This window comes from Mirounga leonina, unplaced genomic scaffold (assembly GCF_011800145.1).
Source record: "Mirounga leonina isolate KUSES-001 unplaced genomic scaffold, KU_Mleo_1.0 Mir_488, whole genome shotgun sequence".
Taxonomy (NCBI): Eukaryota; Metazoa; Chordata; class Mammalia; order Carnivora; family Phocidae; genus Mirounga; species Mirounga leonina.
In genome coordinates this window covers 1,825,484-1,847,722 of record NW_023270777.1, presented here as the reverse complement: position 1 = coordinate 1,847,722, position 22,239 = coordinate 1,825,484, and the positions used below count along the sequence as shown (strand labels likewise).

The 22,239-nt window shown below is 51.3% G+C and overlaps 1 protein-coding gene across 1 annotated transcript; it reads left to right on the top strand.

Moving 5' to 3' along the window:
* Positions 1–7,977: 7,977 nt before the first annotated feature.
* Positions 7,978–16,456, top strand: LOC117999977 (arachidonate 15-lipoxygenase). Its single transcript, XM_034989415.1, has 14 exons — positions 7,978–8,146; positions 9,398–9,602; positions 9,874–9,955; positions 10,072–10,194; positions 10,356–10,459; positions 10,637–10,797; positions 11,037–11,180; positions 12,024–12,233; positions 13,984–14,070; positions 14,173–14,342; positions 14,505–14,626; positions 15,182–15,282; positions 15,404–15,571; positions 15,655–16,456. The coding sequence occupies exons 1-14, from the start codon at positions 8,012–8,014 to the stop codon at positions 15,832–15,834; spliced, it is 1,992 nt and encodes a 663-aa protein (XP_034845306.1). The 5' UTR covers positions 7,978–8,011; the 3' UTR covers positions 15,835–16,456.
* The last annotated feature ends 5,783 nt before the right edge of the window (positions 16,457–22,239 follow it).

Here is a 22,239-nt window from a genome sequence, read left to right as displayed (position 1 = left end):
CTTAGTTCAGCTTTATTTTGTGTTGGTTTTACGTTCAGGTACACTTTCCACAAGTGTTGTTAAACAGGTTGTATTAGAGTTTTCCAGAGAAACAGAGGCAGGAAAGCCCAGGGGTGTAGTTCAAAGGACTCAGAGCCAGAGAGCTGATGGTGTAGATTCCAGGCTGGTTCTGAAGGGCTGTGAACCAGGAGTGCTGAGGTCAGGAGAAGATGAATGTTCCAGCTTAAGTAGTCAGGCAGAGAGCGAATTCAACCTTTCTCCACCTTTTTGTTCTATTCAGGCCCTCAGCAGGTTGGATGAGGTCCATCCACATTGGGGAGGGCCATCTGCTTTGCTCAATCTACCCATTAAAATGCTGATCTCTTCTGGAAACACCCTCACAGACACACCAGAAATTATGTTTAACCAGCTATCTGGGCATCCTGTGGCCCAGTCAGGTTGACATATAAAATTAGCCATCACAGAGGGCCTACCAGCAGCTCTGGGATTATATTACAGAAAAAGTTTTTCCTTCCAAATCATTCCAGCCAAAATCCCAGTGCTAAATCTCTTTGACCAGGCCTGGGTCGTGTACTCCTCTCTTCAGCTGAGAGATGGTGTGGGTCCCACCTGAATTTTATAATAATGACAATAGCTAAAACTTATTGAGTACTAATTATGTGTCAGATTAGGAATCTGTGTTTGAGTTCTGTGATTAGATGTGTAACCTTGGGCAGTTTAGTCTCCCCATGCTTGGAAAAAGACACGCGGTCCGTGTCCTTAGTATTATTTCACTTACTCCTCTTGACAGCCCTACTGAAATAGATTCTGTCCTCATTTTACAGATGAGGAAACTAAGGCTCAGGCACTTTAAACACATTATACACAACAAAAGAATTAGCAAATGGAGAACCCATTCATATGGGTTGAGAATGTGGGAGGAGGCAGTTCCCCAAAAAATCAGAGGCTCCTTGGAACGTCAAAGACAGCCCAAAACAAAAGCAAACAAAAGCAAAACAAACAGCCCCGCAGAATATAGGGATTTGAAAACTCTATAAATCTATCATTAATATACTCATAAGGGCATAAGAATATATTCCACTCATATTGTAAGAAGAGGATGATGTAATCATAACTTTAAGAGGAAAAGAGCCCTTAAAATTAAAGCAGGAGAGTGGACCTGAAAAATGTACTATAAGAGTTGGAAGGTCAATTTGAGGAAATCCCTGAAGAAGACAAAGAGATGGAAAAAAGGAGAGCAAAGATAAGCCTGAATAATATCTGAATAATAGAGTTCTAGAAAGAGAGAACAGAGAACATTTAGGGGAGGCAGTCATCAGTAAAACGATACAGAAACATTTACCAGAACTGAAGGACTTGAAGTTCCAGATTGAATTCACCCAGCTGAATTATCAATCAAATATGAAAGTAAATAAAGACATTTTCAGACATGCAAGATTTCAAAGTGTTTCCCTCCCATGGATTCAGAGCAAAGCTACTGGAGGCTGTGCTTCTTGAACAAGAAGGCATGGGACACCTCAGATAAGAATCTGACCCAGGGGCGAGGTGGAGGGGATCCTTAGGGTGAGAGTGATGGGAGAGTCCAGGGGGCCAGCCGTGCACTAGATTCAGAAGGTAACAGTTTGGATCGAAGCACTGTGACCGCAGAGAGACATGGCGAGAGCTGCCCCCATTATTACCCCGCTACCACCACACTAACCTTAAACCAAGGACGAAACGCCGGGAGGGAGTCTGACCCAAGTTTTTCTCTGTACTTATTTTATTTTGATCACATGTTGATGAAGTTCCGGCTCATTTCTGCATGCCTCGCTGCCTGATGTGCTGTATATGTTGCCTAGAAATGTTGAAGGAGAAGTCATGGTGAACTGAAAATAACAAAACAGCCTCCCTCTCTGGACAAACACCTAAAACCTGGTCCATGCCATGGTGCTGCCACGTGTCTCAACTATGCTGAGCCTGATGCCTGGTTTTACTCAACCCCATATTCAATGATTTTCCTGTCAAAGGCTGAAGCCCGCTAGTGGCCCAGAGACCATTCAGCTTAGCTTCTCCATGAGCTTCCCTCCAACAGTGGTGTCATCAGCCTTTCCTTACAGTCCTTAATTGCTGCTTGCTGCTCAGATTTTCAAAACTTAGTAATATTTAGGGATGCATATGTAGGTGGAAAGCTAAAAGGGAAAATGGGAATGATCGGCACAAAAGTCATCACAATGGTCACTGCTGGGGGTAGAGAAGAGACTACAATTGAGGAGGGGTAGACAGAGGCTCCAGGAGGACTGGCCATGTTTTATATCTCAAACTGGCCAGATGATTGTTTATCCTATTAATATATTTAAATTGCACAAATGATTTATTCTCCCTTCTATTTGCATGATGCAGTTCACAACAAACCATTGAAAAAATCAGGTGCTGTTACTCAGTAAAAGGGGAATGAATGTGGAAAGCAGAAATAAGAGATGTTTATCCAGTGTCTTTGGAAGATGAAAACACCTGCGAAAAGAAAGGACAGGGCAAGGACATTTGTGCCTGTCTCTTTTTGTTGCAAGGAATATAGAGACCTGCTCAATTTAACTCAAGAAAGGAAAGGGGCTGTTTTGAGCCTACATGTGGAATGAACTGGAATGATAAAACTCAGGCAGTTTTTTTTACTCTCCCTCCAGGCATCTCTGTGTCTCTGTGTGTCTGCTCTGTTCCCTATTGGCCATATCGTAAACCTCCCCCAAATTCATTGGCTTAAAACAACAATCAGCTTTTATTTATTGGCTCATGATGCTGTAATTGGCAAAGGGATTGGCAGGGATGGCTCATCTCTGCTCCATGAAGTGTTGGCTGGGCCAGCTTGACTGGAGCTGGAGGATGTGGATGACTTCACTCGTTGTGTAGCTCCTCAGCTAAGGTGTCCAGAGCATGGGGCCGGTCTCTCCAGCAGGGTTCTTGATATGATAGCTCAGGGCTCCAGGAGAGGTAAAGCAGAAGCTGTCAGGCCCTTTGAGCTCTAGAACTGATACCATGTCACTTTTGCATTTTGTTGGTCAGTGCAAGTCAGTATGGTAAAGAGGAGAAACAGATTTCACCTCCTGATGGGAGAAGTGGCATGTGCTTACAAAGATGGGAAGAATACTTGGCAGCTGTTTTTGCAAATAATTTTCCCTATCTTTTCTCCCACCACATAATTTTGGATTACATGATCCACTCGTCATCCACTCATGACCTACTCATGATCCACTCATGATTTTCTGTCACCCCCAACTTTACTGCTAACTAGAAAATGCTTTTTGTGTTTTTTAGGTCCAAATTCCTAAGAACTGATTGGTTCAGTTCATTTTTTTTTGCCCCACCTCCGTGCTCAAAGGTCAGAGGCCAACCTGTTCTTTTCCTCAAGTTTTTAGTTTGAAAAAACATTAAGCCTTCAGAATAGTGGCAAGAATAAAACACCAGATGGCTATACACCCTTGACTTGGATTCACCCATTTTAGCATTTGCCACATTTGCTTGATCACACTTTCTTTTTCTATGCATATGTGTATGGAGTTGGTTGGAGACATCATGACATTTTACCATTAAATACTTTAGTATATATCTCTGGAGAACAGGGGCATTGTCTTATATAACCATAATCAAATGATCACACTCATGAGATTTAACAATCATATATAATCTAATGTACACCCATATTCATATTTCCACAGTTGCCCCAATAATGGCCTTCATATATGACTTTTTTGGATCCAATATTCAAACCATGATCACAAGTAGAAATTAGTTGTCGTGTCTCCCTAATGTACTTTTATTTAGGCAAGTTCCCTGGCTGTCTTTCATCTTTTATGCCATTGACTTTTTCAGAAAGTCTGGACCAGTTGTTTGCACAATGTCTTTCAATTTTGGATTTGCCTAATTATTTCCTCATGACTAGATTCAGCTTAACCTTTTTTGGTAGGAACCAAACCAAATCAATGGCTAGCCCATTGACTGGCTGCCCTTAGACAGTTGCTGGACATCACCTGTCTGTGCTCACCCCTGCTGCTCCTTTCCCCGCTTCCCTCAGGTTCCTTAGCTCAGAGGCTTCTGGATAAGTTTGGCCAACAGAAGGCAGTGGTGGATGATTGGAGAGTAGGAGAAGGGGAGGACTGGGACATTTCCCCTATTTCTCTGTCCCTGTGAGGTCCTTGACTGTGGCTCCTTCTCTTCTATGAGTGTCCTCCTCCCTCCAAACAGCCCCTCCCTCTGTGGTTCCAGCTCCCCGGAAATCCCTGTCCTTGGTTCTGGCTCCGGCTGGCCCCGACCTCCATGCTCCAATGAAACCTCCCTCTCCTGCTGCCCCTTCAGCCCTAGGGTAGCAGTGGCTTCCGGCTGTTACTAACCTCTCCCTCGCCTCACCATCCTGTGGTTGGCCTCTCAGCTTTTCCATTTCCTGTGTAATCAATTTTCTTTATTTGGCTTGACGGGCCCAGGGTGGTATCAGTTTTCCTGACTACACCCTGACTAATACAGATAGGGTGCTCATCCTTGGTCTCGTCTGAGCGACATGTGGTCTAGGGTTACATGGTATCACTGAAGGCAGCCGTAGGGGCTCTAGGAGGGGAGATTCCTTCATAAGGAGGGGTAAGCGCTAGCCTCTCCCTGCTTACACAGGAAGGGAGTATACGCAAAGGTAACATCTCTTGGGTAGACTTTTAGATGATTTCCTATTATTTCTTCTTCTTTTGTTTATCCAAATTGCCTACATTTTCTTTTTTCTTCAAGATGTTGTTTAATTATTTATTTGAGAGGGAGAGCACGCGTGAGCACAGGCAAGAGGGGAGGGGCGAGGGGGGGAGGAGCAGAGGGAGAGGGAGGGGGAGAAGCAGACTCCGTGCTGAGCACAGAGCTGGACGAGGGGCTCCATCTCCCGACCCCGAGATCATAACCTGAGCCGAAACCAAGAGTCGGACACTTAACCGACTGAGCCACCCAGGCACCCCCCAAATTACCTACATTTTCTACGGTGGTGGACCTGGATTGTTCTGTCATGAAGAAAAAATTGCCAGCATTCCACATTTAGGAAAGGAGAGGAAACAGTCATGATGCCATGCACGGTAAGACACACCAGAGAATATGGAAGTGGCTGACCCCCATAAAATCACTTTGGCCCCTGAGTCTTTTTCTCCAGCTTCACTGAGGTATAGTTGACCAATAAAATTGTGATAGATCTGAAGCATACACCGTGATGATTTGACATGCATATGCAATAAGAAAGGATTTCTGCGGGCGCCTGGGTGGCTCAGTTGGTTAAGCGACTGCCTTCGGCTCAGGTCATGATCCTGGAGTCCCGGGATCGAGTCCTGCATCGGGCTTCCTGCTCGGCGGGGAGTCTGCTTCTCCCTCTGACCCTCCCCTCTCTCATGTGCTCTCTCTCATTCTCTCTCTCTCAAATAAATAAATAAAATCTTTAAAAAAAAAAAAAGGATTTCTGCAATAGAGTTAATGAACGCATCCATCAGCTCCCATGCTTACCTTTATTTATTGATTCGTTTTGGTGCAAACACTTAAGTTCTACTCTCTCAGCAAATTTCAGTTGCACAAGGCAGTGTTGCCAACTCTCGTCACCATCTTTTTTTTTTTTTTTTTAAGATTTTATTTATTTGCGAGAGAGAATGAGAGACAGAGAGCATGAGAGGGAGGAGGGTCAGAAGGAGAAGCAGGCTCCCTGCCGAGCAGGGAGCCTGATGCGGGACTCGATCCAGAGACTCCAGGATCATGACCTGAGCCGAAGGCAGTCGCCCAACCAACTGAGCCACCCAGGTGCCCTCTCGTCACCATCTTATACATTCGATCTTCAGACCTCATTCATCTTGTAACCGAATGTGTGTGCCGTTTTCCAGCCTGTCCCCATTTGTCCCAACCCCCAGCCTCTGGCCACCAGTCTCTTCTCTGTTTCTGTGTGTTCCACTTGAAAATTTTTTTTAGATTTCACATATAAGTAAAGCCAAGCAGTATTTGTCTTTCTCTGCCTGGCTCCCCAAATCTTCTAAATTAAAAAACAATAATAATAATGAGAGTCATTCCATATAAGGTAAAATATGAGGGTTAACGAGAGATTTCTCTTGTGATTTATGCTGCAATGTGGAAAATTCAAGCTGCGGAACAGCGTGTAATATATGGTACCAGGTGCAGGAAAAGAACAAAAATGATAGGCATGTATTTGCTTGTGAATGTGCCTCGGAAAGATGTAGGAGTGACTGAGGGAGGTGGGGATGGGGTCAAGAGGGAGAAGCGGGGATGGGGGTGGGGGTTGGGGGGGTTCGGAGGGATACCTCTTTCTACCTTTTGAACTTTGCATCATGTAAATGCACTTCCCACTAGACAAGTAAACAAACAAGAAAATATGCATTACAGACATATTTCTCTTGACTTGGTTTGTTTCATCGGGCATATGGTACTCCACGCCGTGGTGGTACTGGAGTTGATCTTACTATTCCTTTATTACTTATGTAGCCTGTGAGTTTGCTTTTGCCTCCCCTCAGGGAAGGACTTCTTTATAACGGATCTTGCAGTATGTTTTAGCAAACACTTCTTTTTTATTTTATTTTATTTTTTTTTAAGATTTATTTATTTATTTATTTGAGACAGAGAGAATGAGAGACAGAGAGCATGAGAGGGAGGAGGGTCAGGGGAGAAGCAGACTCCCCGCCGAGCAGGGAGCCCGATGCGGGACTCGATCCCGGGACTCCAGGATCATGACCTGAGCCGAAGGCAGTCGCTCAACCAACTGAGCCACCCAGGCGCCCCCAAACACTTCTTTTTTAAATTTAATTTTACTTATTAATTTTTTAAAGATTTTATTTATTTGACAGAGACACAGCCAGAGAGGGAACACAAGCTGGGAGAGTGGGAGGGGGAGAAGCAGGCTTCCCATTGAGCAGGGAGCCTGATGTGGGGCTCGATCCCAGGACCCTGGGACCATGTCCTGAGCCGAAGGCAGACACTTCACCGACTGAGCCACCCAGGCGCCCCTTAGCAAACACTTCTTGACACCCAAAGCCTGATACTGTGCTCAATCCAGGGGAAATAAAAATGAGTCGGTCCTGCCGGGAGTGTGGGCCCTGCCTAGGGGGAGCTCAGCAGGGTGGGAATGTGGACATGCACACAGATTACCAGGCGTAGTAAGCGAGCAGTAACAGAGGCATGCACAGGGCAAGAGCAATAGAGAGGAAAGCTGATGAGCTCTGGAGGGGAAGGCGGGGAGGGGTGAAATCACCAGAGAGGACGTCTCTGAAAAACTGAGGTCCAACTAGGGGTTAGAAGGCTGAACAGAATTTTCCAGGAATAGGGACTGCCAAGCAAACAACACGGTTCTGGGAAACACAGGGCTCCACCCCCAGTGGAGAGAGGGGAGATGAGGATGGCGTGCGGTGGGATGAGGTGGGAGGAGGGCAGGCCGCGTGAGCGAGCGCTTTGAATGCCAAGAAGCTTGGGGTTTTTTCCTGTAGGCAACAGAGAGGAGGTAGAGGCTTTTAAGCTAGAAAGGAAGGAGCCCCCGAGTTTGGCGCACGGAGGGCTTGCAAGTGTTCCAAGTTGATCGAGTTAATTCAGTGGCCGTGATGTCCTTTATTCACAAAGCCCTGCAGAGCGGCTCTCCTTGCCCTCTTCATCCTCCCTTGCAACCTTAAGCAAGACCCTCAGAGAGGTGAGCCACCTCGTGAGGTCGGCGTGCGCGCGCCCAGCCACACGCTGCCTGTGTCTGCGGGGCCGGCCGTCCATTCCTTCTTGCTGCAGGTTTTCTGCCCCACGCCTCGTCTGCTCCCCGCTTCCCTCCTCCTCCTCCCGCCGGGACAACGGTATGCGCCCCTCGGCCCGCGCCAGGCCCGCCTTCTTGGGCTGAGCTCTCAGCTGCGCGCGGGGTCCCTTGGAGACCCGGGAGCCACCACACCCCCCGACCCGCGAGGCCTCCCAGGGGCGGGGTCCCGGGCTCCGTTATTTAGCGCGCCCGCTCTTCTCCGCCTCAGACGGCGCGCGTTCGTCTTCGGGCGGGATGGGTCTCTACCGCATCCGCGTGTCCACCGGCTCCTCCCTCTGCGCGGGCTCCAACAACCAGGTGCAGCTGCGGCTGGTGGGCCAGCACGGGGAGGCGGCGGTCCCGACGCGCCTGAGGCCCGCGCGAGGCCAGGTGAGCCGCGGGGCCCGGGGAGCCTCCGGCCGGGACGCGGCGCGCACTGCGCGCCCAGGACCGCTCCCGCACCCGGCCTCCTCGGAACTGCCCGGCGGCGCGCGGAGCTCCGTCTTTCCTCGACGGGCCGCCTGTCCTCTGGTGCCCTCTCTTCTCTATTTCCGTGCTCCTGTGCCCCCGATTCTCACAAGCTGCCGTTTCAAGCCTTCTCCACAGTTGCGAGGCGTCCGACCCTCAGGCTTTCTCGCCCGCACCGGGTGGGGAGGGGGGCGCCGGCGGAAGGGTCGGGGGAAGAAGCGAGAGATGAGAACACCGAAGTTCCAACCCGCTTCCCCGCTCCCATAGCATCCACCCGGTTATCGCCCCGGCTCCGACCCCCGGTCCGGCTCTCTCCAAGCCCCCCAGATGCGGCTGTCTGTCCGCGCCTCCTCCTCTCTCCGCCTCCAACCGGGAATCGCCGCGCTCCCTTCCGTCTCCTGGACGCCTCGGGCTCCGCGCCCCGAGCTCCGTCCTCCCGCCGCCCACCAGGGCCCCCTTGCACCTGGTCACCTCCACCCTCTCCACCGTCTCGCGGCTTCCGCGCGGCCCTTCCCAGCCCTTCTGGGGCCGGAGCGATGTCTCCCAAACATCCGCACCTTCCAACGTGCCCCGCGTGTTCTCAGGACCAATCCCAAGCCCCTGGCTTACCTTGGGGACTTCACGACGTGGTGGCGCGCCTGTCCGCACAGCTCTCCCCTGCGCCCCCTGCGCCCCAGCTCCCCGACGCAGTTCAGCCTCCCTTGGCCCCGTCTCCCCGTGCCCCGGCCCCGCACGCCTCTCCGCCTTTGCCTCTCCCGCCGAGCGCTGCCTCCTGAAGGGGTCCCGAGAGGCCAGTCCTGCGGGAGGCTTGCCCGGGCCGTGGGCCGTCCGCGCGCAGCCTGGGGGGCGCGGGTGAGGGCGCCGCGGCCGCAGCCGGCGCTGCCTGCTCAGCCCCGCGTCTCCCCGCGCCCCGGTGCGCTCCCTCCCCGCGCGGGGCTTGGCACAGGCAGGGTCTTCACCGAGGAAAAAGTCAAGGAAGGAGCGCACCTCCCCATGTTCCCTCTGCCGCCTCACCCCGCCGCACCTGTGGCCGGCGCGCCCCCTGCTCCTTCTGGCTCCTTCCGCGCGCCTTTCCCAGAAGCTCGCCGAAGGGCGTCCAGCGGGAGCGGGGCTCGGTCCAAGGGCCGCGTCCCGCACGCCCCGCGCCTGCTGAGCCCCTTCTGTCGCCTGCAGGAGACGGAAATCAAGGCGGACGTGCAGGAGTACCTGGGGCCGCTGCTGTTCGTGAAACTGCATAAACGGCACTTCTTTCAGGACGACGCCTGGTTCTGCAACTGGATCTGGGTGCAGGGCCCCGGGCCCAGTGGGGACGAGTTCAGGTTCCCATGCTACCGCTGGGTGGAGGGCAGTGGCATCCTGAGCCTCCCCGAGGGCACCGGTGAGCGCGCCGCGCCGCCGGGGGTGTGAGGAGGCCTGGTGGGGGGAGCGGAGCCAGGAGGCAGGGCTGGAACCTGGGGGGCGGGGGAGGGGGTTTGGGAGGACGTGGAAGAGGCAGATTGCTGGCGCTGCATCCCCAGCCGAGGGGCCTGGAGGCTGCAGGAAGGCGTGAGGCTGAAGGGTCAGGGCCAGCGGGAAGGGCCGGCTGAGGAGGCGCCCCTCGGGGGACCGGGGAGAGGCCTCACTGCCCACGTCTTGCTCCCCACATCTAGGCCGGACCCTGGGAGACGACCCTCAAGGTCTGTTCAAGCAACACAGGGAGCAGGAGCTGAAAGATAGGAGGAGGCTATACCGGTCAGCCCTCCTCCCGCGCCCCGGGCTCCTCCCGACCCCCCCCCCCGCCCCCGACCCTGCCAGGCGCTGCTGACCCTTCCGTAGAACCAACATCTGCTTTCACTTCTCTGCCGCAGCTGGGGAAACTGGAAGGATGGGCTAATCCTGAACATGGCCGGGGCCACCATCAGTGACCTCCCCATAGATGAGCGATTTCTGGAAGACAAGAAAATTTACTTTGAGGCTTCGCTGGCCAAGGGGTGAGAACAAGGGGGGCTGGGCGTGAGGTACGTGTTCTGGTGCAGGGGAGGCCGAGGGGCTTAGGACTGCATGGCGCTGGGCCAGCCTAAGGTGGGTGCCTGTGGTTATCCGCTGGATTCTGAGCATAATTCTCACACTCTTTGCTTCTCCTTCCCTGAAGGCTGGCAGACCTAGCCATCAAAGACTCTTTAAATGTTCTGACTTGCTGGAATGATCTGGATGACTTCAACCGGATTTTCTGGTGTGGCCAGAGCAAACTGGCTGGTCAGTACCCCACCCCAGTGCTTCTCCCAGGATCCTTACCCCCAGATCCCACCCAATCCAGGGAGCCAGGGCTGGGAGACCAGAGGCCTGGGTGCCTCGAGTTAGCTGGGGTCAAGTAGGGATGGTTCGGTGGGGGTGCTCCAGTCTCATGGAGTCCTCTACAACCGCCATCCCCAGAGAAGGTACGGGACTCCTGGAAAGAGGACGCCTTGTTTGGGTACCAGTTTCTCAATGGCGCTAACCCCATGTTGCTGAGGCGCTCCAAGCAGCTTCCTGCTCGCCTGGTGTTCCCTCCGGGGATGGAGGAGCTGAAGGTCCAGCTGGAGAAGGAGCTCCAGGTATAGACACAGGAGCCCTAAAGAGGCCAGGCAGTGAGATGGGGGTGGGGTCCACTGTGGGCCCAGCTGGATGGCAAGAAAGGATTTGACAGGAGAAATCAGGGTGATCCTGAGAAATGCAACTCCATGCCTTCCTCCCCGAGTGAGACCAGCAAACTAGGGGGGAAGAGCGTTGACAGAGGCAGAGTCGAAATGATAGCAGCCCTTGCCTTCCACCCCCACCCCCAACCCCCATGCAGAGAGGCACGCTGTTCGAGGCGGACTTCTCGCTGCTGGACGGGATCAAGGCCAATGTCATCCTGTGCAGCCAGCAGCATCTGGCCGCCCCTCTGGTCATGCTGAAGCTGCAGCCTGATGGGAAACTCTTGCCCATGGTCATCCAGGTGAGAGGCCCCAGGAGTTCTGCTCCCCAGGGGCCGCACTCCCACTCAGCCCCTCACCCTGGTGCACTGAGTCCCCACTCAGTGCAGAGGCCTAAGGCGCCAGGGAGGAAATGGGAAAGGAGGAAAGTTGGGGTCCAGCTGGAGAGACAGGCCGGGCGAATCTGAAGAAACTCCAGGAGGGGGGAAGTCCCTGAGGACAGAGCAGTCTGGGAGGTCCCTTTGGAGGCGGCGTGAGCCTCGGAAGAGGCTCAGGACTTAGATCTTTAGGCAGGAGGGCGGGCGGGCTGCGTGGGGAGGCTGAGGTCTGACCGGTGTGAGCTCGGGGTGCTGGGGGACGGTGTGGGGGAGGGGGCCACACGGTGTGGGAGAGGGGGCCACACGGTGTGGGCTGGGGGGGGGGGCCAGCTAAGGAGCAGGAGGAAAAGGAGGAGTCGGGCAAGGCTAGTGCAGAAATGGGACAGAGAAGGAGGAAAATCAGGAGGCCAACTTTGAGGTAACGGGGGGGAACATCGATATCGTAACGTGTGGCCAGTGACAGCTGGGGACGCACATGTAGCCTGCTGTGTGGGGGCGGTGTTGCAAGAGTGTGGGACGGAGGAAGCAGAGGGTCTGAATCTTGTCCACACTGCGGGGACCGAAGGGGAAGGGAGGTCAGAGGAGGGCCCCGTGGGGGCAATTTCTGCAGAAGGCTGCTGGGCCGAGTGGGTTGGAGAAGCTGCTGGGGACTAGCAGAGTCAGGTGGGCAAAGCTCAGCAACTGGGAGGGAGCCCGAGGGGTTAGGCACGCAAGGGAGGAGACCTGTGGGCGCCTGGCACTCGCCCCGCTCTCTGGTCCCCGCTTCAGCTCCAGCTGCCTCGCGTGGGATCCTCCCCGCCGCCGCTTTTCCTGCCCACGGATCCCCCGATGGTCTGGCTCCTGGCCAAATGCTGGGTCCGCAGCGCTGATTTCCAGATGCACGAGCTGCAGTCTCATCTTCTGCGGGGACACTTGATGGCGGAGGTCATCACTGTGGCCACCATGAGGTGCCTTCCATCGATACACCCTGTCTTCAAGGTAGCCCCTTACTCCCTCTGCTCCTGCCTGCCCCTCTCCCTGCCCCACGGCGCGGTCCCGCATCTGGAGGCACCCTCCCGGGGGACTCTCAGGGCCCGGAGAGCCAGCCCAGAAGGACGAGCGAGCCGGGAGCGGGAGGCTGGCCCGCTGTGCCTTCGGAACAGGGCCATGTGTCCCCCCAGGGAGGCGAAAAGGAGTCATCGGCGGGGTGAGGGGTGAGAAGTCTTACTCTTTTTATGTCTAAAGCACAGATAGACGTACACATATAAACAGCACATACAAACGGCTGAGGATTCCAACAAGGCAGGACCATACGAATAGCATAAAGTATTTTTTCCAGCCAGTTTTGAAGAGTCCTAAATTAGTAACCCATACGCCAGTTAGGGGGACTCAGGACAACGACAGTAGTCTGGCTCATCCAGACGATCAGAACAGAGTATCCACCCATTCACTTGTTTTCTTGGGGTCCTCCCATGGGGCAAGAGCCGTTCTAGATGCCGGTGGGAAGCCAGACAGGCAAGGTCCGGATCTTTGGGGATTTTCATTTCCATTAAGGGCTAACAGGCAATAAAGACTGTATTGGAGCATATCAGCTGTAGTAAGTACAATGCAGAGAATCAGGACAGGGTGATGTGGGAGTGAGTTAAACCAGGTGGTCAGGAAAGGCTCCTTTGAGAATGAGACGACAAGGTGCCAGCCGTGAGATGGTCAAGGCCGGGATCAGCTAGTGCAAAGGTCCCGTGGCAGGGACAAGCTTGGCCTGTTTGAAGGACAGAAAGAAGGTGAGTGGAATGGACAAAGGGGAAAGGGTAGGAGATGAAATTCCAGAGGTAGGCAAGTTAGGCCGTGCATTCTCGGTGGGGGGGCTATTACGCCCCCCAAGGGGGTGAAAGTGCTTCTGGGAAGGCAAAAAAAGTACTGTTTTTATGTATAAAGCACGTATATACATACAGTACATACAGATACAGTATATCTGTAGCATTAAAATTTCATGGGGAGAGGGGCGCCTGGGTGGCTCAGTCGTTAAGCGTCTGCCTTCGGCTCAGGTCATGATCCCAGGGTCCTGGGATTGAGCCCCACGTCCGGCTCCCTGCTCCGCAGGAAGCCTGCTTCTCCTTCTCCTACTCCCCCTGCTTGTGTTCCCTCTCTCACTGTGTCTCTCTCTGTCAAATAAATAAATAAAATCTTTAAAAAAAAAAAATTTCATGGGGAGAAATTTTATCTAAAAATGTATATCATGGGGCGCCTGGGTGGCTCAGTCGTTAAGCGGCTGCCTTCGGCTCAGGTCATGATCCCAGGGTCCTGGGATAGAGCCCCGCGTCGGGCTCCCTGCTCGGCGAAGAGCCTGCTTCTCCCTCTCCCTCTGTCTGCTGCTCTGCCTACTTGTGCTCTCTCTCTCTGTGTTAAACAAACAAATAAATAAATAAATCTTTTAAAAATGTATATCATGTATAAATATATAAATACTATGTATATATGACATCTAAAAAGGCTACTTAGAGGAGTGATAATGAAACAAAAGGATGAGAAACATTGAGCTCGACCTTGCACAGTCATAACTGAACAGAAAAGGAGGATGATTTCTTTCAGTTGTCATAGAGCAATAAGTCAGCAGCGTCCAGGGGCCACTGAGCTTCACGTCTGTGCTTTTCCCGGGGCGCCGGCGCCTTCCCGCTCTTCAGCCCTGTTTCCAGCAGGGACTAGCCGGGCTCTTTTCTGACTCTGCCCTTCCCCGCTCTTGTCCCTGCAGCTTATCATTCCCCACCTGCGCTACACTTTGGAAATTAACCTCCGGGCCAGGACCGGGCTCGTCTCTGACATGGGAGTTTTCGACCAGGTATGAGGAGAGCAGGGGCATCCCGGAGCCCAGCCTGCCCCCCGGCTCTCTGGCCTCGGGGCAGGCTGATGTGCCTGATCCTGCCTGGTCCTTGCTCCTCAGGTGGTGAGCACAGGTGGCGGAGGCCACGTGGAGCTGCTCCAGCGAGCTGGAGCCTTTCTAACCTATCGCTCCTTCTGTCCCCCCGATGACCTGGCCGACCGGGGGCTCCTGGGAGTCAAGTCTTCCTTCTATGCCCAAGATGCCCTGCGGCTGTGGGAAATCCTCTCTCGGTGAGGAGGGGGATGGCAGGGCTGGGGGAGGAAGCTAGGACGGGAGGTCTGTGTCTTGGCTGGGGGGCTGGGGCCCCTGAGCGGCCAGGTGGCGAGGAGGAGGAGCCCAGGGCCGGAGGCTCCCAGTGAGCTTCGGCTCTCAGACCCTGGGGGGGAGGGCAGCTATGTGCAGGGCATCGTGCATCTCCACTACAAGACGGACGAGGCTGTGAGAGACGATCTGGAGCTGCAGTCCTGGTGTGCAGAGATCACTGAGGTCGGGCTGCTCGGGGCCCAGGACAGAGGTGAGATTAGCCCCCGCCTGGGACCTCCCGCACGAGAGAGTTCCCCTGGGAACCTCTCCAGAATCCTAACTTCTGTGCAATCTACCAGAAGCATTTCCAGCCCTATGAAAATGCCCAGATTCCTTCCCTATCAGCTAGAGACAGGGCCCCATCCTATGCCCTGGGAACGCCTCGAGGTCCCAGACACAGTGGGACCACTGGTTGCTCGTAAATGTTTAACAACCAGCCTCCTGGAAAAACAAAACAAAGCAAAATACAACCAAACCCTGAATTGTAGGATTTGCCCACTTCCACGGTGTAAATATTCCCACTGTGGTTACCAGTGTGATGTCAGGCAGCTCGCTAAACACCTGAACGGTAACGTAATTAATTGGCTCTTGCGGGCCAGCACGGGATGGGACCCTCCGAGCAGATCCCCCCACCCCCATTACGACCCAGTCTGCGCTCAGCGCTGATGGTCAGTGCTCGGTGCCCCTCCTCACCCCTGCCATCTCCCGGCTCTGCCCTGTGTCTGCTCCTGGCCCCCAGCGGCTAACTCCCCGGAACCCCTTGCAGGCTTCCCCAACTCCTTGCAGTCCCGGGACCAGCTGTGCCACTTTCTCACCATGTGCATTTTCACCTGCACCGGCCAGCACTCCTCCACCCACCTGGGCCAGGTACTCACCGGAGGGGCAGCTGGGAATTTGCACCTGCAGTGACGGCCGGGGCTGGGGGCAGGTGGGCCGAGGGGTTTCCATGCTTCGCAGGCACTGACCCTGCATATCTGCCCCTCCCTAGCTGGACTGGTACTCTTGGGTCCCTAACGCGCCCTGCACCATGCGGATGCCCCCGCCAACCACCAAGGACGCCACCCTGGGGACAGTGATGGCAACACTGCCCAACTTCCACCAGGCTTCCCTGCAGATGTCCATCGTCTGGCAGCTGGGCCACCGCCAGCCCATGATGGTGCGGGCGGGGGCGCCCCGGGGGCTCCCAGCACCCCGCGCTGAGGGTCCCAGGCTCTCAGCTGCCTTTCTCTCTCCGCCCAGGTGGCTCTGGGCCAGCACCAGGAGGAGTATTTTTCAGGCCCCGGACCCAAGGCTGTGCTGAAGGAGCTCAGGAAGGAGCTGGATGCCCTGGAGAAGGACATCAAGACCCGGAATGCAAAGCTGGACATGCCCTACGACTACCTGCTGCCCAGCCTGGTGGAAAACAGCGTGGCCATCTGAGCGCCGCCTCCCACCCGAGCCACGCGCCAGCCCTCGGTGCTTGCCGTCCTGGCCCCCGCAGTCCCCACATTGCCAAGAGTCCCCTTTCCATGGTCTGTGCCCACGGTGGATACATTTTATTCTAGACGCTCTACCCCTGCCTCCCTCATCATTTGGGTCTCCCCCCGGGGGCAGATAATAGCCACGTTTATATAAACTATTTCAAGAATAGGATAGGGGGTCCTTACATGTTACTCCACACCCTTTATGAGCCAGATATGATTTTGAAACAAAGTCGAGTTTAAATGGCAACAAAAAGGTATGTTAGACAATGAAAGAAAAGAAGTTAGAACAAACTATCCTAAAGCAAATAGTGGCCAAAGAACGTAGCCCATCTTTTCTAAGTGGATGGGCTTTATCACACGTCCTGAAACCAGACCTAACACAGAGCAAACCATTCACACAGCGATTCTCAAGACTTTTGTCTCATGGCTGACTTAGAAAGTGATGAATGGAAGAAAACGGGCGTCCGTATCTAGAACCCATTTGCGGTTCCCCAGTTGGAAAGCTCCAAATGAAAATAATTAACCAGAGGGGCGCCTTGGCGTCTGCATTTGGCTCAGGTCATGATCTCGGGGTCCTGGGATCGAGCCCCGCATCGGGCTCCCTGCTCAGCGGGGAGTCTGCTTCTCCCTCTCCCACTCCCCCTGCTTGTGTTCCCTCTTGCTCTCAAATAAATAAATGCATAAATAAAATCTTTTTATTTTTATTTATTTATTTTTGAGTTGCGGACAAAATCTTTTATTAGTTTCTAATTTACAGGCCTCATCAGTGCCCCTGGTAGTATTGTTAAGAGACCATTTAACCTCGCTCAGAACGAAACGAAAAAAATTTTTCAATTGCAATCATTTCTCGCCTATGGCCGCCGAGTTATAGGATACATTCACTTAGCATCGTTTGCCTTATAAAACACAAGGTGTCCTGTTTGCTTTTTTGCCCTATTTCAAAGCAGCTTGAAAAACTTCCCTTTCTTAGGCAAAAAAAGCCTATTCAGGGACCTAACAGGATCTTGACAGGACTCATGTTCAAATGGTCAAGATTCATAGTTGTTTTATCAAATGCACTGGTGTTCTGAGAGATTTGTCAGCTATCTAAAGCCAAGAATTAAGGGGTCGTCACCCAAATACTGTTAATTTACCAATCACTGCATGCAATTTTTAAGTTATAAAATTACCCCACCAGAGTAATTTTTTTTTTTTAAGATTTTATTTATTTATTCATGAGAGACAGAGAGAAACAGAGGGACAAGCAGGCTCCCAAGGAGCGGGAAGCCCGATGCGGGACTCGATCCCAGGACCCTGGGATCATGACCTGAGCCGAAGGCAGACGCTTAACCATCTGAGCCACCCAGGCGCCCCCCACCAGAGTAATTTTTAAAGTGCTCTTCTCTTTTCATCCTGTTCATCAGTTCAACTTCAAATGGTCATCTTCCAATATTCCCTCTCATCAGGTACTTTTTGGAATGACACTTAGCAAAACCTCCAAACCATTTTCAAACTAAAAGCAAAGCTTACGGGCGCCTGGGGGGCTCAGTCAGTGAAGTGTCTCCCTTCAGCTCAGGTCTCGATCCCAGGGTCCTGGGATTGAGCCCCAAATCGGGCTCCCTGCTCCATGCTGAGCATGGAGCCTGCTTGAGATTCTCTCTCTCCCTCTCCCTCTGCTCCTCCTGCCCACCCCTCTCTCAACAAAACAAAACAAAACAAACAAAAAACTAAAAAAACTAAAAAACAACTAATAACTTAAAACTGCCACAGACACACAAAAACAAATGGTCCACAAAACATTCTCCTTTTCTCCTGAAGGTTTTACGATGCGTTGTTATAATTAACCAGTCTTTTCCTATTAAACTTAAATGGCCAATGACATAAACAGTTCTGAGACCATTCTTCCGCCACTGATGAAGACTGGGGTGGCCCGTATTGGGGTTAATATTCATTTAGCCTATGAGTTTTCTCGGCAGACATGGTGACCGTGCCACCTTCAGCTGCCTTCTTGTCCACTGTTTGACGACACCCCACCAAGCATCTGTCTCATGTCACAAACAGCAGAACGGCCCAGAGGAGGAGAGTCGGAGAAGCTCTCAACATACAAAGGCTTGCCAGGAACTGTATCAACAATAGCAGCACCACCAGATTTCAAGAACTTGGGAACATCTTCCAGCTTTTTTCCAGAATGATGACCAATCTCCTCCTTCAGGCTCAGCAAACTTGCAAGCACCCTGAGCTGCCTGACCATCCAGCTCGGGTGCATACCCAGCACTGATTTGGCCCGGATGGTTCAGGATGATGCCCTGAGCCGTGAAGCCAGCTGCTTCCATGGATGGGGTGGGGTGGGGGTCATTTTTGCTGTCACCAGCCACATTGCCACGACGAACATCTTTGACAGACACGTTCCTGACATTGAAGTCCACATCGTCCCCAGGAAGAACCCCGCTCAAAGCTTCATGGTGCATTTCAACAGACTTTGCTTCAGTTGTAACACTGCCTGGAGCCAAGGTGACCACCAGGTTGGGTATAAGAACACCAGTCTCCACTCGACCCACAGGGACAGTACCAATACCGCCAATTTTGTAGACGTCCTGCAGGGGCAGACCCAAGGCCTTGTCAGTTGGATGAGTTGGTGGCAGAAATAAAATATATTTTTTAAAAACCCTCCTTAGGGCGCCTGGGTGGCTCAGTCGGTTAAGTGGCTGCCTTCAGTTCAGGTCATGATCCCAGGGTCCTGGGATCGAGCCCCCACATCGGGCTCCCTGCTCGGCGGAGAGTCTGCTTCTCCCTCCCCCTCTTCCCCTGCTTGTGTTCCCTCTCTCTGTCTCTCTCTGTCAAATAAATAGATAAAATCTTAAAAAATAAATAAATTGAAAAAAACCCCTCCTTATTTTAATGAGTGACAACAAAGGAATCACTAAAATCCAACTTCTGTATCTGATGAAAAATTTGGAAAAATAAACTTAGAAGTTTTATTTCTTTTTTTAAAAGATTATTTATTTATTTATTTATGTGACAGAGAGACACAGTGAGAGAGGGAACACAAGCAGGGGGAGCGGGAGAGGGAGAAGCAGGCTTCCCCCTGAGCAGGGAGCCTGATGTGGGGCTCAATCCCAGGACCCCGGAATCATGACCTGAGCTGAAGGCAGACGCCCAACCAACCGAGCCACCCAGGCGCCACTTGGTGGGTATTTTAAAGCAGAAATTCACAGTATACACCAGCCCAAACCATTTCCTTTCCAAGATGAACAAAGTTGCTTCTTGCCTCTGATTGTTTAATTTGGCAGAAGATGTATGGGCGATGCTTGGTCTGATTCTTAAAGCAAGAACAGGAAATACACAGTTGAGAGGTGGGGTAGAGTTCAATCCTGGGATCTGGTGAGAGAGCGTGGTACAGTCTCCGCACCAGAAATAATGCAGCCGGGGAGGCTGGGGAGTGGGGCAGCGGGAGCAGCAGGGGCTGGGAGAGAGGCGCTGGGAAGGGTGGTCTCATGAAGGTGGTGCTAGGAAATGAGGCTTGACCTTTAGGAAACAGCTACTGAAGGATTTTAAGTAATGATATAAGAGGGTCCTGGAAGTCAAACACAGAGGTACCCCTTTCTCCTTGGGTGGCACCCCTTCTCTTTGGGGATCACATCCCTTCTCTTTGGGGACCTCACCCCCTTTCCTTGGGAGCCACCCCCCTTCACTCTCATTATTGGTTCCTTGTCAGATATTTTCATTTTCATAGTTTTTCCCTTCACTCCCTGACAGAGAAAACTTCAAATCCCATTGCTTTTTGGAGATGAATTTTTTAATTTTTTTTAAGTAAGCTCCAGGCCCCACGTGGGGCTTGAGTTCATGATCCCAAGTTCAAGAGTTGCATGCTGTACCGACTGCCCATTCAGGTGCCCCTGACACAGGGTTTTTCCAAACAGGCTGGTGGGGAGAAAATCACGACACATGGTCTTGATGTTCTCTAAGACAATTTCTCCACATCCTACCCAACATGTTTTTTCTTTTTCTTTTTTTAAGATTTTATCTACTTATTTGAGAGAGAGAGAGCCAGAGAGAGAGAGTGAGAGCACAAGCGGGGGGAGCGGCAGAGGGAGAGGGAGAAGCAGACGCCCCACAGAGCAGGGAGCCCTACGATGCAGGACTCGATCCCAGGACCCCGGGTTCATGACCTGAGCCAAAACCAAGAGTCGGACCCTTAACCACTGAGCCACCCAGGCGCCCCTCTTTTTCGTTCTTTGATTAATAGCCATCCTAGTGGGTGTGAAGTGGTATCACATTCTGGCTTTGATTTGCACTTCCCCAGTGACTGATGGGGGTGAGCATCTTTTTGTTCCTGTGCTTATTGGCCATTTGTATGTAGTCTTTGAGAAAATGTCCATTCGGATCCTTTGCCCATTTTTATTAAGACATTTTTTTGTTTGAGTAGAGTTGACGGACATTGTATTCTTGTCAGGTGTACAATACAGTGATTTGATGAATCTGTATGTTATGCTCTGATCACCACCAGTGTGGCTCACACAACACTATAATGCTATTATTGGCTATCCTCCCTACGCTGTCCCTTTCATCCCTGTGACCTATTCCTTCCATAACGGGAAGCCTGGACCTCCCGCCCCCCTCCACCTATTTTGCCCTCCCTCCTGCCCCTTCCCACTCTGGCAACCATCGGTTTGTTCTCTGTATCTATGGGTCTGTTTCTGCTTTTTGTTTGTCTGTTCGTTCATTCACTTTGTTTTTTAGATTCCACATATGAGTGAGATCATATGGTATTTGTCTTTCTCAGTCTGATTTATTTCACATAGCATAATATGCTCTAGGTCCACCCATGCTGTTGCAAATCAAATCCTGTGCCTGTTTTTAAATTGGGTTCTTTGTCTTTTTATTATTGAATTGTAAGAGGTATATATAGATATATATATAAGAGGTATTAGGCCCTTATCAAAAATATAATTTGAAAATATTTTCTATTATGTAGGTTGTACTTTTACTTTCTTGATAAAATCCTTTGATGCAACTTTTATTTTTCTCCAAAAGTTTTTATTTTTTCTGTGTTTTTGGAAGATATCTTTTCCTTTCATTGCTTTGAAGATGTCTTCTCATTGTCTTTCTGACTTGCCTATCTGCTAAGAAATCTGTGATTTTTTAATCTTTATTAAACGGTGCATAGTATCTTTTCTTGGAGTGCTTTTAAGGTTTTGTCTTTACTACTCATTTTCCACAATTTGACTATGAGGTGCCTTAGTGTCAGGCCTGTGTATATGTGTTTATCCTGTTTAAGGTTTATTGAGTTCTCTGGATCTGTGCTTTTTTAGTTTTTATCAAATTTGGAAAAATTGTATCCATTGTATTTTCACAAAATTTCTGTCCTACTTCTCTATCCTTCTGGGACTCCCATTATATCTGTGTTAGTCTTTGATATTGTTCCACAGGTTAATGAGGTTCTGCATAATTTTTTCCTCCGTGTGATTCATTTGGATACATTCTTTTGTATTTTTTTTTTTTTTAAGTTCTCTGACCTTTTCTTTGTGATATCCAGTCTGCTCTTAATCCCATACGGTAAAATTTTTATTTCAGATGCTTTTTTAACTCTAGGCATTCATTTGTCTCTTTTTTATATCAGTGATTTCTCTCTTCATTATATTCATGTTTTCCTATAAATACTTGAATAGAGTTACAATGTCTGTTTTATTCTCCCTGTCTTCTGGTTCCATGACCTCCATCATTTGTAATTCTGTTTCTATTGATGGGTCTTTCTCTTGCTTATATTTCCTGCTTTTCAGAATGTCTAGTAAGTTTTGAGTAGATGCCCAATATCATGAGTATGACTTTGTTGACTCCCTGGATTTTGTCTTCCTTTAATTTGTTGCAAGTGTGATAAGAAGTTGAGTTATTCGTAGATCAATTTTTTCCTTCAAGGCTTGTTTAGCATTGTTGGACTGGGTCTAGAATCTCAATCAAGGGATAAGTCAGCACCACTGTCAAGATGTGATCCCCCCACCTCCATCCTGGGGTGTCTGGGTGGCTCAGCTGGTTGGACATTTGCCTTCAGCTGGGGTCATGATCCCAGAGTCCTGGAATGGAGCTCCATGTCGGGCTCCCTGCTCAGTGGGGAGCCTGTTTCTCCCTCTCCCTCTGCCCCTCCCCCTGCTTGTGCTCTCTTGCAAATAAATAAGCAAAATCTTAAAAAAAAAAGATGTGACCCCCACCCCACCCCTGGAGTCTCTACTGAATGCCTGGGTGGTCAAATATCTCTCCACTTTGGGAGCTATGAGAGTTATTCAGCGCCCCAGTCTTTCTTTGCCTGGTCTCGTAGAGTTTCATTCCCACTCTTTCTTCCACACACAACCAATATTCAAGAACACCTATATGCAGATTTCCTGAA

What these genes read in the sequence shown, in the direction of transcription:
- LOC117999977 (XM_034989415.1), top strand. Translation starts at nt 8,012, where the DNA reads ATGGGTCTCTACCGCATCCGCGTGTCCACCGGCTCCTCCCTCTGCGCG. An exon ending in AGCTGGAGAAGGAGCTCCAG is followed by an intron (nt 10,798 to 11,036) that starts GTATAGACACAG and finishes ACCCCCATGCAG; the next exon opens with AGAGGCACGCTGTTCGAGGC. An exon ending in CGATACACCCTGTCTTCAAG is followed by an intron (nt 12,234 to 13,983) that starts GTAGCCCCTTAC and finishes TTGTCCCTGCAG; the next exon opens with CTTATCATTCCCCACCTGCG.